The 17,459-nt window shown below is 47.0% G+C and overlaps 1 protein-coding gene across 5 annotated transcripts in view; it reads left to right on the top strand.

The window, feature by feature from the left end:
- The window catches only part of pdgfbb (platelet-derived growth factor beta polypeptide b), a 52,714-nt gene extending 39,095 nt beyond the window's left edge, over positions 1-13,619 (top strand). For 4 of the 5 annotated variants that reach the window (XM_035398613.1, XM_035398614.1, XM_035398615.1 and 1 more), the window contains 5 exons: positions 5,143-5,239; positions 7,036-7,110; positions 8,189-8,382; positions 10,506-11,424; positions 11,819-13,619. In XM_035398613.1, coding sequence (XP_035254504.1) covers positions 5,173-5,239; positions 7,036-7,110; positions 8,189-8,382; positions 10,506-11,424; positions 11,819-11,982 — 1,419 coding nt within the window. In that variant the 5' untranslated portion in view covers positions 5,143-5,172 and the 3' untranslated portion in view covers positions 11,983-13,619. The remainder of the gene's footprint in view (positions 1-5,142; positions 5,240-7,035; positions 7,111-8,188; positions 8,383-10,505; positions 11,425-11,818) is intronic. The other variant, XM_035398616.1, reaches the window with a different exon arrangement.
- The last annotated feature ends 3,840 nt before the right edge of the window (positions 13,620-17,459 follow it).

Genomic DNA, 17,459 nt, shown 5'->3' with positions numbered 1-17,459 from the left:
CCTTTAATAGCATTTTTTTAATTGCAACCCTATCGTAACTAGTGATTACAGCCTAATTGTTAAATTATCAGCATGCATTGGTATAAATATTGTACACTGGACCAATACTGTCATCTTCACACAGTGTGGGTTTTCTGACCACTCGGTAACTGATTTGGAATTTCCGCTTCTGTTTGTAAATTTTACACAAACACACGCACACCCTATTGTATATTCTGTGCTTCCATTGTTTAAACCACACATATTCAGTGGGAACTGTCATTGTAGCCCGAGGGCTTTGGGAATCACTGATACCAGCAGTTCTGTTTGAAGACTGCTGAGCCCCTTCTGTGATGTGTGTCCTCGCTCAAGAACAGCAGGCATGTGCACTGATAGGGCTTGTTGCTCTTGTCTATCTGCTCTCAGGTACCGAATCATTTAAATGTGTTTAATCAGTACATTTTGGGCCTCTTAATGGTTATTGGCTCGGATAAAGCTAGTTCACCTACTACAGTAATGGCAGACTTGTGATCTCTTTCCAGTAAAAATGCCTTAAAACTTAAAAAAATAAATTCAAAAAGCAGATTTTGTCAAAGGCCACCTGTGACGGGGGCTAGTGAAATATAGTCATTGTTTTGAAAACGATGGTGCTATATGTGGCCCCTGTAATTCCCACCGGTGTGTTTGTGCAAAAGGCAGTGGCTTACAAATGGACTCCTAAGTGTATTGTACTGAAAGGGTGAGTACCGAGTGGTTGTGGCAGTTGTAGTCATTGTCCTGTTTGAAAACGAGCCTTCTGTAAGGCAAGTACTGCTCACAGATATTCAGTAGCCAATGACGGGGCTCAAACAAGCCTTTTTAGCACACAGTGTACTAATAGCCTTCACATTAAATAAACATTTATTTAGCAGACACTTTTATCCAGAGCGACCCTCAGTGAACGAGGACGTAAGTGCATCGGCCGGTTTTGTGAGCAGCAGTGCCAGACCTGACTAGCAACATTCCCAGAACAGTGAGCGTAAATGCAGCATCGGTACGCCACTAAATGTGAGCAGGCTTGTGCTGACCGAGAGCAGTAATACAGGGTGTTACATTGCATTACATTGCTTTTATTTGGCAGACGCTTCTATCCAAAGCGACGTACCATAAGTGCATACCGAAGGTCATTGGAACAACTAATGTGTGTGTGTAATGAGCTATAATAACATAATATCACACACAATGCACCATCTACCTGGTGGTACTGGGATCATCCCTTGGTGGAGCCCCATAGATGGACTCTATTTCAGCTCTTTGCTTCCTGATGATGTGATGCCATTGTAATGTTTCATCACAAGTTTTGGGATTTGATAGCGACATTGACCCCGTAATGAATGCTTGGATCACCAGAGAGGAACACACTAGTATTAAGTGAGCTCGAGAGGATCTTGCAATTTAAGGATCGCACTTTCTCAGTTCACCCATTTCACCCATTTCACATTTCACCTTTCTCAGTTCACTGATTGATCGCTTTATTTAACGCGCTGGCTTGCGGGGTTCCAGAACAGTGCAGTAAAAGTGGGATAATGTTCAGTTCTCCTTGTGCAGTTTTCTCCTCATTCACCCTGTCTGTGGGTGTCACGAAAATATATGGGGGGAAGTCAGAACAGGCTATGGGAGATAGCTGTGAGCAAGGCTTTAAATCAGAATCTATATTTTAGCCGCCTCTCATCTCTGGCAATCCATCATGTGCCTCTATGTGGCAAGTGAAGGCTGCACACGGACTTCAAAGTTTTTACTGTACTTTTAGTACTTTAGTACTTCTGGGTAAAAACAGGTTCTCAGAAAAGCCTCCATCACTCAGCCCCCCCCCCCCCCCCCCCCCCCCCTATACAAATTACAGTAAGTCCCTCCTCGTAAAATTGTTTGAGTGTGTGTGCATGTATATATGATTGCATCTGTGTATATTTGATTGTGTGCATATATGGGTTTTTCTGTGTATGTGTGTATCATTGTGTGTGTATATATGATTGTGTGCGTGTGTGTGTGTGTGTACCTCTTTGTTAGCAGGTCACACATCTCTGTGAATCTGATTTAGCAATTGCATGTATCTGTGGGCTGGTGGCCATGTAATTTTCTCATGTTTATATATGAATTACTGCTCACATATTCACACTGAGTCTGTGTGTGTGAGACTGTTAGTTGATTCTCAGCGTGTCTGCCTGTATGCAGTTTTGAGACTTAATTTGAGTGTGTGAGTGTGAGAGAGAGGCTGTGTGTTTAATGTGTGTGTGTGTGCACGTGTGTGTGTGTGTTCACACGTGTACACGTGTCAGCTGCGTGGCAGGCCTATAATTAAATGTCATTACACCTCCCCTCCTCTCTCTCTCTCTCCCTCTTCTGACTGACATTACCTGCATTCCTCTGTTTCTGCATCCTCATATACACCAATGAACCCCTGCACTGCATAACCTCTCAGGGAGGGTCAACAATGGCACTAAATCTCTCCACACACTCACACGCACGCAACACATACACACACACACACACACACACACACAGAGGGTCAGTGATGGCACTAAATCTCTCCACACACACACACACACACACACAGACAGAGGGTCAGTGATGGCACTAAATCTGTCCACACACACACACACACACACACACACACACACACACAGGTTCAGTGATGGCACTAAATCTCTCTACACACGCACATGCACACACACACACACACACACACACACATACACACTCACATGAGCATACATCTCTTGTACTGTACTGCCTGTCTGAAAAGCCATTAACCTTCCTCTTGACCTACAAATTAACTATGCTCACTTTTATTTTTAAAAAATTGTATTTTGGTAGGAAGTTATCACTTTTAAGGAGGGATTTAAGTGATTCTCACACAGCCCAGTGAGAATTGTCATTGAAGGCAGACATATATAGAGTTCTATGGGACTGTAGTTAGATGGGAGCAGGTGCGTAACTGCCGAGGTACTGCCCAGTGGGCCAGAGCTTTCTGCTGGAGGCTGACTGTGTCCCTCACTGCATCTGGGGAGAGGAGCAGAGGGGAAACACAAGAACGCAGGCACGCACACACTCACTCTCACCTGCACACGCAGACATGAAAACACACATGCACACTGGTGTGCACATGAACACTTGCACACTCATGCTCACCTGAATGGACATACAGACAAGCACACACAAAGATTTTCACACACATGTTCACTTGTATGCAGACACTCACGCTCACTCGCGTACAGACAGACATGCATGCATGTATGCCTGCATGCAAACACACAATCACGCTTACTCACGCTAAGACATTCTTGCATGCCTGCATGCTAGCATACACTTGACAGTCTGGCTCACTGCTGTTGTGCACAGACAGAGGGATCCATAAATCTACTGACTGGCTGAAAGACCAACAAAAATTCTCTGGCACCATCTCAGGCTGACAAACACATTTGCAATCTGAAAACATTGGCCAGATAGGTCTTCCTCATGACTGCGACACCAGGTTGTTTAGGGAACTTGGTTTCAGTTCCGTGTGTTTGCGTGTGTGTGTTGGCGTGTGTTTATGTAGTGTGTGTGTACTTTTTCCAAAGAAGCTACTCGGGGTGATGTGTTTGTTTTGTGTTTTCCTGCTCATACACACAGACTCACGACAACGACCAAATCCGGGACCAAATGTCTCAACTGATCGTAAACACAACCGCTCTGTATTCTACAGGGGGATGACAAACTAACAATGGAGCAAAAAAAGTATTAATTGTTTTACCTGCCATTCTCTTATGTTCCGTAGCTCTGACAGATCAGGGAAAGATGAGAGCACTGCATTTTTATAGAACGTGTGAATGTAATAATCTAGTGTGTTAAACACCACCAATCTGCAATGAGACTTGAAATTCAGCACACACAAATGGAGTTGTAATGTTGCAGTGTTCAACCGATCCAGATGGATCTGCTTTGCCTTTTTAGCTGGATCATGATATGATTTCTGTTGCCTATTTGGTATTTGTGTGTGCCACTGTGTGTTATAATACTCTGTACTGTAATATCTTATTTAGGAATGTGGGATAATATCAGGGTCATATTGGTATTGGGCTATAATAGCTTACAGTTGGCTTATCAGTACCGACCTGATGCTAAGGTTATGGCCAATATGCTGATGTACCAGATCACGAATAATCTATCCATAGTAATCTGAACCTCTTTTATTTATTGTTTATTTTTAATTTATAGTTTTTACCAGGCAAACTCAAAAGCAACGCTGTACAGAGACCGTAGGGCTCTATAACTATGCTCACTGCTTAATAATAAGTAAGCATGTTTAAATATCTTGTTATACTGTTAAAATGTAACATTTTTTCTTAAGTCGGTGTGTCTGTGTTCCTCTTCATTTTCTATGAATCTGGAAATTTGGTTGCAGTTTGCATTCGTGCTGTACTGTAAAACAGGGCAGTTTTGCCATCGTCTTCAACCAGACAAGCATCGCCTATTTATATCAGCCCCATAAATTCTATTTTGTGCCTCCATAACTTCATTTTAACCTGCTGGTAATAAACACAAAAATAAGAAAATGTATCAAGTGCAGCATCAGTTCCTGCATTTGGCTGGTCCTCAATCACTTTGCAAAGACAGTAGATACTTATACAGGAATGCAACACCGAAATACGCAAACCTAAACCAATACAGCTTAACCAGTACAGGACTCATTAATGCATATACATTACCTCTGTCTGCTACAAACACAATCTTCTTATGTGGCACTGTATGAACTGTATTACATTCAAGGCAGAAACTAGAGAATATATCTGACTGTCCACGCACCCTGTCAATGTGTCAGTCTCCAGCATTAAGGGCCTTGCAGAACTAAAACTCTCAAGTCACTGTGAGTCGTGAGAGAGTGGGACAGAGATGCCCTTCCTGTTATCCAACTCAAAATATAAAACAATACATGACAAATATTTCCCACGTTTTGAAAAAGGAAAAAAAACTAAATCTGCCAGCTAAATATGTATCATCCTGCCATGGCCTGAGGGACTATGGGTAAAACAGTTTTATTTGAGTTGAATTGAGTTGCTCTGGCCTCAGTGGATGATTAAAAGCTGTGTCTTCATTTCTCCTTCCTCCCTTTTTAAAATCCTTTTTGATCTCTCTCTCTTCCAGGGGGACCCTTTGCCTGCAGCTCTGGTAGAGATGGTGAGAAACAGCCCCATCACCTCCATCCAAGACCTACAGCTGCTACTGCTCAGTGACTCCGTAGGTAAATCTGCATTCTTATTCTGCAGAGAGAAGCACTGCAGTGATGTCACACACTGATACAGAGAGAACTGCAGTGATGTCACACACTGATACAGAGAGAAGCACTGCGGTGATGTCACACACTGATACAGAGAGAACTGCAGTGATGTCACACACTGATACAGAGAGAACTGCAGTGATGTCACACACTGATACAGAGAGAAGCACTGCAGTGATGTCACACACTGATACAGAGAGAAGCACTGCAGTGATGTCACACACTGATGCAGAGAGAACTGCAGTGATGTCACACACTGATACAGAGAGAACTGCAGTGATGTCACACACTGATACAGCGAGAAGCACTGCAGTGATGTCACACACTGATACAGAGAGAAGCACTAATGATGTTACACTCTGTCATGTGTGCTGTTACATATTTGGTGGCAATTTAATAGAAGGCGTTTAAGGTATCTATTTTTAAAGAGTGCCGCCCATCTTATTGTTACAGCTTGAGGTATGGCATTCTTAACCCTCCTTAACCCTAAGTCTCATTCATACCTGGAAATGCATTTTGATTGGCCCCGTTACGCAAGCTGCTGGAGGTGTAGGAAGGGGAAAGGTGGGTCTGATGGAAAGACTGGTGCTCCAGCATGGGAAAAAGCTGGTGTGGAGGAAGAGAATGGACTATTAGAGTCATTAGCGTCCTTGAGCATTGCTACTGTACGACTCAGGGGGTTTCCACACAGAGACATGCATTAGCCTGCGCCATTGTTCTCCTCCACTGACCACACCCACCGTGTGTACAATGGGCACTGCAGCCATACTGATCAGACCAGGCGACCGCATACCCCAACACGGTCACACGCTGGCCCATCGACTGAAATACGCGTGACCGTGCACAGACACACTGACTGACAGAGACACGGAGCGCTTATGCACAGACACACTGACTGACAGAGACACAGAGCGCTTACGCACAGACACACTGACTGACAGACACAGAGCGCTTACACACAGACACACTGACTGACAGAGACACAGAGCACTTACGCACAGACACACTGACTGACAGAGACACAGAGCACTTATGCACAGACACACTGACTGACAGAGACACAGAGCGCTTATGCACAGACACACTGACTGACAGAGACACAGAGCACTTACGCACAGACACACTGACTGACAGAGACACAGAGCACTTACACACAGACACACTGACTGACAGAGACACAGAGCACTTACGCACAGACACACTGACTGACAGAGACACAGAGCACTTACACACAGACACACTGACTGACAGAGACACAGAGCGATTACACACAGACACACTGACTGACAGAGACACAGAGCGCTTACACACAGACACACTGACTGACAGAGACACGGAGCACTTACACACAGACACACTGACTAACAGACACAGAGCGATTACTGCGAGTAGACACATAAACAGACATATACACACATTCATGCACACACTCACAGAAGTCCAGTCTATAGAGTATGGCCCACGTATTCCTGACAGTTCACAACCAGAATGCTATAAAAATAGGGGTGATTGTTTCACAGACAATTTCCTTTGTGCTCAGAACTATGTTTCATTTTCGCGATTAAACTCAACATACAGACACACATGAAATCTGCATTCTCGTGAAGGCGACTTTAACACAGCACTTTGATACAAGAAGATATACCGTTTGTAGGAAAAATATCTCATTCAAGCATCTCTATCATTCTCTGCCTCTCCCTCTACTCTCTCTGCTCCCTCTGCTCCCTCTCTCTCTCTCTTCTTTCTGTTTTTCATTGCAGAGGAGGATCCAGACAGTCAGCCAGCCGTGGGGCTTCATTCCAACAACACCTTCAGTCGCTCGCCCAGGAGCCTTGGTGAGTCTACACCTCTCCATCCCTCTCTCTCCTTTCTCTCCCTCTCTCTACCCCCCTCCTTCTCCCCCTCTCGCTCTGCCCCCCCCACTCTCTCTCTCTTGCTCTCTTTCTCACACAAATGCTGTTTACCTTTTAATAATCGGGAGCAGCATCCAAACCTAAGGAAGAAAAATGGCCAGCGGGCGAGCGAGTTTTTAACGGTCTGGTGTGCATAGCAAGCTAAGCACCTTTCCCTGAGGCCAGCCTTATTCAGGTCTGCCAGTCAGCTGCTGGACTGATATCTTTCCCCTAACAATGCATCTTAATGTTCAGTCCTCACCTAACAATGCACCTCAATGCTCAGTCCTCCCCTAACATTGCATCTTAATGTTCAGTCCTCACCTAACAATGCATCTCAATGCTCAGTCCTCCCCTAACATTGCATCTCAATGCTCAGTCCTACCTTAACGTTGCACCTCACTGCTCAGTTCTGATTGATGACAGAATGCATGCAGTGGTTGTTTTAGCATTCCAAACTCTATCGTTTACAAGACGTGACATTTTCCCTAAACTCCCTGAATGGCATCTGAAAGCATAGCTGTAGTGTGATTGATGAGCTGGCAGTGGCACTGTATACTGTGTACAGGTAACGGAGTCCGAGTCTGTGTTCACACCAGCTCTCCAGGACTTACCCACCCATGGTCTAGACTGCAGGTTTAGTTTTATTCAGCAAATGCTCCCGCATAAATACATCAATTTACACACCCTGTAATCCGCTTATACGTCCAAAGCAAAGTATAGCACCCTGCTGTTGGGTCATCCGTCTTCCACAGTTCTGTACACACATTCGTCTTCCACAGTTCCACACAGAAACACAGAAACACACACACACACATGCACACACACACACACACACACACATTCACCACACATACACACACACACATACACACACACACTGACCACACACACACACGCACGCACACACACTGACCACACACGCACACGCACACACACACACACACGCACACACACGCACTCACACACTGTGGTGGGATGCAGTTGGTAAATTAGCGCGGCGCGTGTGTGTGTGTCTCAGAAGCAGAGCCGGCGCAGCAGGCCCTGTGCAAGGTGCGGACGGAGGTTCTGGAGGTGACCCGCACCATGCTGGACCGCCGCAACGCCAACTTCATGCTGTGGCCCCCCTGCGTGGAGGTGCAGCGCTGCTCCGGCTGCTGCAACGCCAGGACCCTGCAGTGTGTCCCCGTCATCACGCAGACCCGCTACCTGCAGGTACACACACACTGTATGATCAGAAATATCTGGACACCCCTTGGTCTGGGGCTGTTTTTCGTGGTTTGGGCTAGGCCATTTAGTTCCGGTGAAGGCAAATCCCAATGCTACAGCATACAATCACATTCTAGACGATTCTGTGGATCTCCAACAGTCTGGGGAAGGCCCTTTCCTGTTTCAGCATGACAGTGCCCCCGGACACACTGTGAGGTTCATATAGAAATGGTCTTGTCCAGAACGATGGACTGCCTGCATAGAGTCCTGACCTCAACCCCATCCAACACCTTTGGGTTCGTTGGAAAAATTACGCCAAGTTACGGTACTACAAACAATATAGGCTTTCTTGCCTCACTGAAATTAAATAAGATGTATTCCAAAGCAATGCTACCCAATATTTCCTCAATTCTTTCAAGTCACTTGGCCCTGTGTTTTGTAATCTTACCATTTTACAATGTCATGCAAATGTTGTGTCAGATCAAAGTGTCAAATATTTCGAATTGCCTTATGGAACACATTGGAATTCATGTAGAAATGTCCCAGCAGGCTTTGCATATGAGAAAATAACAACAGTGTGAGATAAATTAGGAGAAATGATGAAATTGCGTAGTTGAAACAATATGTTTTTACCAGATTGGGCATGTAGGGGAAGGTTGACATGATCACAGACTATAGTGCGAAGTAAATGAAGTGACCATGAGCGAGCTTACTTTCTTTATCGAACGGTATATATAACAGTCTGTATAAAACATTAGTAATTAAAGTGGAGGGTTAAGTTGCGTGTGAAATCTAGTGTACTGATGTGCTTTTCTCATGTTCAGTAGTAGTTATAATTATGAGTGAGTCATGATTTTAAATGTAATGTTTTAATGGGGAGTTGCAGAATGTACATACGTAGTAATTGTTTGTATGTGGCTAGATAGAGAACAGGGCGAGGTAACATGAATGTAGAAACGTGGCGTTTGCTGATAAGAAGGTTTTGTATGGTAGCCAAGTGAAGAAATATAGTTAGTAGAAATGGCACAGTGGTGAACTGGTGTAACTTTTTAATAAAAGGAATACATTTGCCGTCATGAAATGCATATGGGTGGCCGTGAGTGAGTTTTGGTAAAGCAAATATAAGCGTAAGAAAACGTTAGTGTAAAAGAGGAAATGATCTGCCTGAGGGCGAGGCTTACCGGAGGTTTACCAGTCTGTGACTTTGTTAGTGCAGCACCATGGCATAGCTATGCAATGCGTGAAATATCATTAACAAACCTGTCCATGGTTTTAAAGAGGAACACAGGCCAGTAAGCACAGAAGAGCTCCCGTTGAATCCATATGGCTTTGCAATATTGTAGTCGGTTAATAACTGAACATGCAGACGGTACGTCATAATGCAGTGTATACGTTCGGTGAACGGCAGGGAGATATGGTGCAAAAGCAATAATTGAGAAGTAGTAGACAATTATTTGTGAGGGTAAAAGCAGGTTAAAGAAACATGTTCCTAGCTGGGCTTGAACCTAGGACCCCATGTTCCCAAGACTGTAACCTTGCCCACTAGGCCACCGATAGACTAGCTGTTTAAACTGAGTAAAAAGGTATGGGTATTTTGCGTGTGTATGCAAGTTTTTGATTTGGTCGTGTAGGTGAAGATTTGGCTGGTGTCGGTAAATTGTCCAATGGGGAGACATGTTGTTAGTGGGATAGGCAGCAGGAAAAATAAGAATGAGAAGAAGAAGAAAATGCAAAATCCCCTTAGTTTGGGGCTTTATTGTGTGGACATGTGAAGTTGTTTATGAATTCTGTCTGTTGAAATGGGGTGAGAATGTACAGAATTTCATGTTTTTAAGGGCTGAGTGTCTGTGGCTGTTGTGGTTATTTCTGTGGGGAACCCTGAAAAGTGCCAAACTCTCGGTGCTGTATAGGTATGGGGCATGCCCCCGCCAAGGCGTAACTTGGCGGGATGGCATACCTGCCATCCCAGTTGCTCCTTGACACCCACAGCATTCTCAGGGATGTACAGGTGTGCACACCATCACACACAGAGCAGCTATGGGCAGGTGCTCCATGCACCTCTGAGGTGGACAGGGTTCTGTCAGGGCAGCCATTAAAGAAGCGTCTGCTCCCCTGCCTCTCTCCCCAAGGTGATGAAGATTCAGTACGTCAGCAGGCGGCCGCACTACGACAAGGCCGTCATATCCGTGCAGGACCACGTGGAGTGCCGCTGCCAGAGCGCCCCCCTTCCCAAGGGCGCCAGGACCGCCCCGAAGAAGCTGCACCCCCGCAGGCAGGGCCCCAAGGACCCTCCGAGCAGGACCCGGTCCAAGGAGGAGCTGCACCGGCGGGACGAGCTCAAGTGGAACCAGAACTTCCACCTGGACGAGCGGCAGCCCAGGTACCCCCCCGAGCGCGCGCTCACCCCGCGGGGGGACAACACGCTCCCCGGCCGCGCCCGCACACTGGAGGCGCAGACCGGGCGCCCCCCCCTGCAGGTCCCCCTGGGCGCGCTCAACCTGACGGGGCAGTGGGAGGAGGAGGAGGAGGAGCGGGCCCTGCTGACGGGTTTGGGCCTGAGGAGGCCCCCCCAGGGCGCGGGGCAGTCGGGCCTGCGGGAGAACGGGCGCAACGCCACCGAGGAGTCGTGGGCGGACGGGAGGCGCCCGGCCTGGCTCAACGTGACGGAGAACGCCACGCAGGGGGGGCGGCGCGGGCCGCCGAGGGACCGCGCCGTCGCCGTGGATACCTGGGACCCGGAGACGCAGACGCCGAGCGCTGCGTCGCAGTCGCCAACGGAGACGCGACCGCCCACAGGGGGCGCTGATGAGACTGCCCAAGTCCGGCACGGGGGTCGCCCCGCGGAGAGAGGCGAGGAGAGGGGACTCTTACGACAGGAGCAGCTGAGCCTGGAGGAGGAGAAAGGAGCGCTTCTCTTACTGCAGCAGAAACTCGACCAGGAGAATCGCCAAATACAAATACTGCAGCGGCAGCAGCATCATCACCACGACCACCGGCACCAGCGCCTGCATCATCAGACACAGACGCACACCACCACACAAACGGCAGGTAGGCACAGTATCACGCGTGTTATCGCGTCCGTTTGCGTGTCTGGGAGTAGAGCGGTTATCGCGCGTGTTATCCGAAGCTAATGCAGTGGCTTCCAGTGCCCGTTTCCCCATTTTTAAAATGCATGATGTTTTGTCATTTATATGTTGTTCAGATCGAGGGAAGAGTCTGTATGGCATCACAGTTATCGTATATGAAATGTGTGTATGTGGGTTCTGACTGCTAGAGATTGCAGACCACCTCTTGCAAGTTATTAATGATCTTGGGTAATAGAAGTTAGTAATCTTCCTTGATATTAGAAACAGTATCGTTAAAAACTGAAAAAAAAATCAAGAGATCAAAGACAAAGTCAGTATTTGATTTTTCCAACGTTTTTTTCAAAACTTTCTCCCAGTAACAGCGCCACTCCCCACCACCACAAGGCCGCCGCCCCCCACAAGACCGCCGCCCATCCCTGTGACGGCCCGTACCCCGGCCCGCAAGGCCCCACCCAAGAGGAGAATGCGCAAGAACCGAAACAGGATAAGCAAGGCTGCGATGCGAGCTATGCTGATGTAGAGCCAACACACAGATGCGCGCACACACACACACACTCCGTATACACACACACACACACACACACACAGGTGAGAGGCCTGGACGCTTCCTTAGCCTGGTGTAATCACTCATAATGGCAGTCATGAATTACCCTCGGGTGTGACTGCGCAAGCTTTTAGGCTGAACACAGCCGGCAGATTGCTTAGCCTCTGATAGATCCGATGCCTCTCTCCCTCATTTCCCCTCTGTCGTCCACATTACAGCCTGGCCTCATTTTTCCTCTCTGCCATCCCAAGGGTGGCGGGGGGGGCGGACATTAGGGCAGTGCATATCCCACGGGGAGGGGAGAGCGGGGCATTAGGCCAGTATCAAAGTTCGTCCTCATGGGTAATCATTTCATTTTTTTCCTTGTGGGTTTGTTCTGTCATATGCAGCATGCGGCTGACAGCGCCAGTAATAATATTAATATGAAGGCGTGAGCTCCACCAAAAAAGGATAAGCCAGACTTTTTAGCATTCCTCTGAAAATGCAGGGCGGCAGCACCCTGATTCCATGCAACCGAGTTGCACAGGAACTACAACTCCCATCAGCCTCTTGGGAGGCAGAGTGCAAAATGCATCCCTGTGAACTCTGGGAGCTGGGCCATGAGAATGGCACATTGGCACTGGGGAAAGAACCCATGAGAGAGCAAAGCGCCTCCTTCCTTCAAAGGATTTCATCAGAGGAATGAAAGTCAACTCTCAGCGGAGAGAGCAAAGAAGCTTTGATTCGAAGCCCTTTGAAGTCCAGCACAAGCAGCCATTTCCCTGTTTCCTTCCCTCTACTCGCTAATGGCCGATTGATCCTGTTAAAAATAATGGCAGTTAGTGGAGGCCTGCTCTGCCAGACTTGGAGTGTGGTGTTCCAGTTAGCCTGAAGCGCACATTCCTTGCATTGTACATCCATTCTAAAAAGGGAAATGGAGAAAAAAACTTTGGAAATTTGGAAACATTTTGGAAAGATACCAGCCAGCACCAAGGGGTCATGTCATGATCTTTGGGATCATAAAATAAAACTTTCCAATCCATGCTACAGTCCCCAGGGGTCCCTTCTCACTGAAACAGTCTGTGAGACTGAGGCAGTTTGCTCCCAGCTGATGAGTAACTGCCACGGATCTGCTGAAGGTATTGGAACTCTATTTCCCAGAGTTCCTGGCAGTTGCTTGGACAAAAGCGCTGGAACTCAGAAGAGGGAGGACAAAATCCATATAAAACACTAGCACATTAATGTAAAACCATATTCTATCTTTGAATATATTTAATTTAATTTAATCTAAACACTGGAATTGCTTCACAATGTATAAAGGTTGTGTTCAGGTTGCATTCTCATTGAAAACATCTTTGCCAAGCCTTCTTGGTAAATATGAAAAAACTGAAATATTAAAAATATGAAAATGCAAGGTGCTATAGTGGAGTGGGTAAAGAAAAGGGAAGACATTGTAAATTACAAATATATCTGTTATTAACATTATTTATTCAGTACAGCTAGAATTTGTCCTGTACTATGCGTTGTGAAATCTAGACAATCCTTTCAAATGTGCTTTTAGAGAAGAGTTGTTGTTCTTGTCTCTTTCTCTGATTAAAAGGCCATTGTGCTTGTAGCTGTCCTCAGAACTGAAACCGCATAAACCTCTCCCGTCTCTGTCTGTCTGCAGGTAACCTTCGTTATTTATTTTCTCCTATAGCATTGTTTCGTAGCGTTGTCAGTCATCTTGGGCATGAACTGGAGATCTGGTGGATCTGTGGTGATTGGAACCAGTCCTGGAGCCGAGAGCTCACTGCATTGCTAGGTTTTAAAATGTGCTGCTGCTTTGCCAAGCCTGCAGTCCATGGAGCACACTAAATAAAAGAATAATAACAACAATAATAACGGTTATGATAATGAAAATGTTTTGCTTTTCTATAGCATCGTTCATCCTTTTCCAAACAGCTCTAAATGCCTTAAAGAGCGCGACTCCTGGGCAATGCGCTGTAGCCATTTTCCAGAACATGTACCATGTGGAGGTGGAGGCGGGGCTTATTAAGCCAAACAAAGAGTGGGGGGTGGGGGGATGGGGGTGGGATTACTAGTGGGACGGATGAAGAGTTTATCCAACACATCAGGAGACTATTCTGATATTAATGCCTGTGTTTAAGACAGCATCCAAAAGAGGGTGACTCCTACAGTACAGTGTCCCTATCGTTGGACAGGGGAAGGGCTTTTATGACATTGGTCTGGTAGGAAGATTTTACTGAAGCGACCGGCCAGCCAACACTCCTTCTAGCAGCACTGTGTTTTTCTTGGGGGCTGCTCCCATCCGAATACTGATCAAAATCCCGCTCGACTTCACCTGTCTGGCAGGTGTACTGCCACAGGGAAAAGCCTCTTAGCAGTACTGTCAGGTGTCAGATGCTGTTACTTATCTGGGGCAACATAGCAGTGTGTAAAAATCATAGCCGTGTAAGAAGCCTCTAGGGGTGTAAGTTAGGGTGGATGTATTTGTCCTGAGCACTTTGGTATAATTACGAACCATACCATTACAGTCTTGCTTTAACGCACGTGCGGAACTTTTTTTGTGCTGGAGTTCCCAACAATGACATTACATTTGCGAAGGGCCCGTTGTAGTTAGTTTGGCCCAGGTTGATCGGCATGGCACATTCAAATGAGAAGCCAAGAGACAGCATCACCCGAATGTGCCTCTTACTGGAGCTAGGAAGAAACACGGACTGTGTGAAGTGTGTGGCTCTTTCTCCCCATGGCATTCAAGCAGCCTCCTTAATTGAAAAGCAGTTTTATATTTTGCATTCAATATTTTTCTGCTGTTTTGAAAATGCACCGAACCACGGGTTCAAAACCACGGGACGCACCGAACCGAGATTTCTGTGTACCATGACACCCCTAGAAGGCTTAGGTGCCTTAATGTTCTGGTCTCCCTGGATACAGACATTTAAGAGGCCTAGTTACAAAAGCAGGTGGTCGGGTTCAGTCCAGTGTGCATTCAACACAAGTATATGGTTTGTCTCTCAGGACAAAGCTGAGTGTCATTTGAGTGACAGATGGACGTAGACACAGAGGTCAGGATGCTGTACCATTGTGTACCTGTGTGTGTGCGTGCGTGCGTGCGTGCGTGTGTGTGCGCACGCATGTGTGTGTGTGTCCTCTCCACTGTGAAAGGTCACGTTCTGCTGATGCTGCTGTTGCTTCTTTGTTTTTTTTGTTGCCTGAAACGAATGCAGATGCCAGACAGCAGGATGGGATGGCTCTTTGGATGTAACATTAGCTGAAGTTGCCCTTACAATTGAGCTGATGTGTCCATTTTAAGCCTGTTATAACCAAGGACGGGAAAGCTCTGGTTCAGTGCCAGAGCTGGTTAGGAGTTTGTTGGGTGACACTGGGACACCCTTCAGAATACAGACCGCCCAGAACCCAAAGTAAAAGTGTCTCTCAGCCCATGCTTCCATGTTTAACGTGTGCCTGTTGTTCCCTCTCTGACCTGCAATTAGCTGTTAACATTTCCATTGCAATCTAATGCATTGTTCTCATAAAGGTTGCTTATAGTGCTGTTTTCATATAGGAATAAATACAGAATAATGTTGATGATAAGCTGCATTGCGTGAGCTGTGCTTGTGTTCATTTGCTTTTTAAAATGTGTTCATTCATTTTTTCAGTTTAGTTGGAAACAACACACACACATTGCAACTCTCACAATCCCACCCACACACACACACTCACACACACGCACACCCACACGCGCACACACGCACACCCACATTCACACACACGCACACACGCACACCCACACTCACACACACGCACACTCACACACACGCACACACCCACACTCACACACTCACACACACACTCACACACACGCACATGCACACACGCACACACACGCACATAAATTGAGAGCTTCTGCTGACGTGGCATAACACAGGGTTACTAGCACTTGTTCACGTTTGTTTAAAATGTTTTGAGGAGTCTTCACATTAACGTATGAACTTCTTCCATTTTCTTCCTTATTCTAGCCTGCTGAAGTTACAGATGTAATTACAGACCAGTAAAACGTTTGTAGTTCAAAAATGAACTATTAAATGAACGAGTCAAGTGTTTATGTACTTAAAAGCGAGTTCAAAACAGGCGAAAACGAGTTCAGGAGGTACAGTCCTAGGTTTTATCAGCGCTGTTTAATTGAATTAGCATGGATTTTTATTAGGATTCATTAAATGAAAGAGAATGAGCTGGAGTGGCTGCGCACGTTTGATGTCGTCTCCGGGGGGAATTCTGGGTGCAGACTAGCTTGCTATTTATGTGGTCATGTGACGGTTTCAGTGCACGCATCTCTGAGTACACAAATGCTCCATGTTCACAAACACAGGGTCATGGGCTTGGCTGTTAGCCTAGCACAGACGTACTCTCGCTTGCTGCGCTGATCCTAACCTCACAGGATGGACAGACAGACGGACAGGCACACGTCAAGGAAAGGAGAGAGAAGGAGAAAGAGGCCTCGTAACACTGAGCAGCATGAAGAAAGATGGAGAGAAGGAGAAATGTTCCGAAGTGCGGGGGGGGGGGGGGGGGGGGGGGGGGGGGGGGGGGCTGATGTGGTGGGCAGCGGAGAGCTAGCAGAGGGGTGAGAGAAAAACAGAATCACGGAGGCGAGGGACCCTGTTTCTCGGGGGCAGACGCGGTGGGCAGGAGTTAGGGTGAGATCCATCCACAGATAAACAGAGAGGGTGAGATTTACACGGGGCGGATAATGTGCTGTCTAAACTGCAGCGACTCTCTCTGACAGGGCCTTGGCACGAGAGAGAGGGAGAGAGGGAGCGAGAGTGAGAGAGAGAGGAAGGGAGAGAGAGAGAGAGAGGAAGGGAGAGAGCGAGAGAGAGAGGGAGCGAGTGGTGCGTTGAGGACACGCGCCCGGTGAACTTTGGCCCACCCCTGTCCTGTGGTTTCTCACAGAAAGCCACGGTACATCTTCCACGTTTGCTCGACTCCTGGAAGCCTCTCCGCTCTCGCCTGTCTGGCAGGATCAGGCTGGAGCCTGACAGGGTCTCGACAAACGCCCAGCGCCACCGCACGAAGCATAATGCACAATCACCCACAGCCCATCCAGAACGAGGGAATCAGCAAATACTGCCTGGTGGGGGGGGGGGGGCGATGGCTCCACACATGCAGCTGTGTGCAATATTATAAATCTTCGTCCTCTTCGTTTCCAGATATACTGTGAGCCGAACAGATGAGGTCACGTAATTTGCCTCGAACCCAAGCTATCGAGGCCCTGAGCTGATAGGCAGAGTGTAGGAACTTCTGTGGCAGAGCACAGAGGTTTTTAAAAACCTTCCTGTGTCAGTGAATGACCACCGCAGCTGATCGTTCACTGCAGCTTTTCGGCTGTCTGTAGTCCTGGTGCACGTGCTGGGCAGTACAGAGGTAAAGTACAGTATGCAGTGCGTACTCATTTATACAGTGTGTACTTA

Source organism: Anguilla anguilla, chromosome 17 (assembly GCF_013347855.1).
Source record: "Anguilla anguilla isolate fAngAng1 chromosome 17, fAngAng1.pri, whole genome shotgun sequence".
In the NCBI taxonomy this organism is placed as follows: domain Eukaryota; kingdom Metazoa; phylum Chordata; class Actinopteri; order Anguilliformes; family Anguillidae; genus Anguilla; species Anguilla anguilla.
Note: the sequence above shows the minus strand (reverse complement) of the source record. Positions and strands in the feature narration are given on the sequence as shown.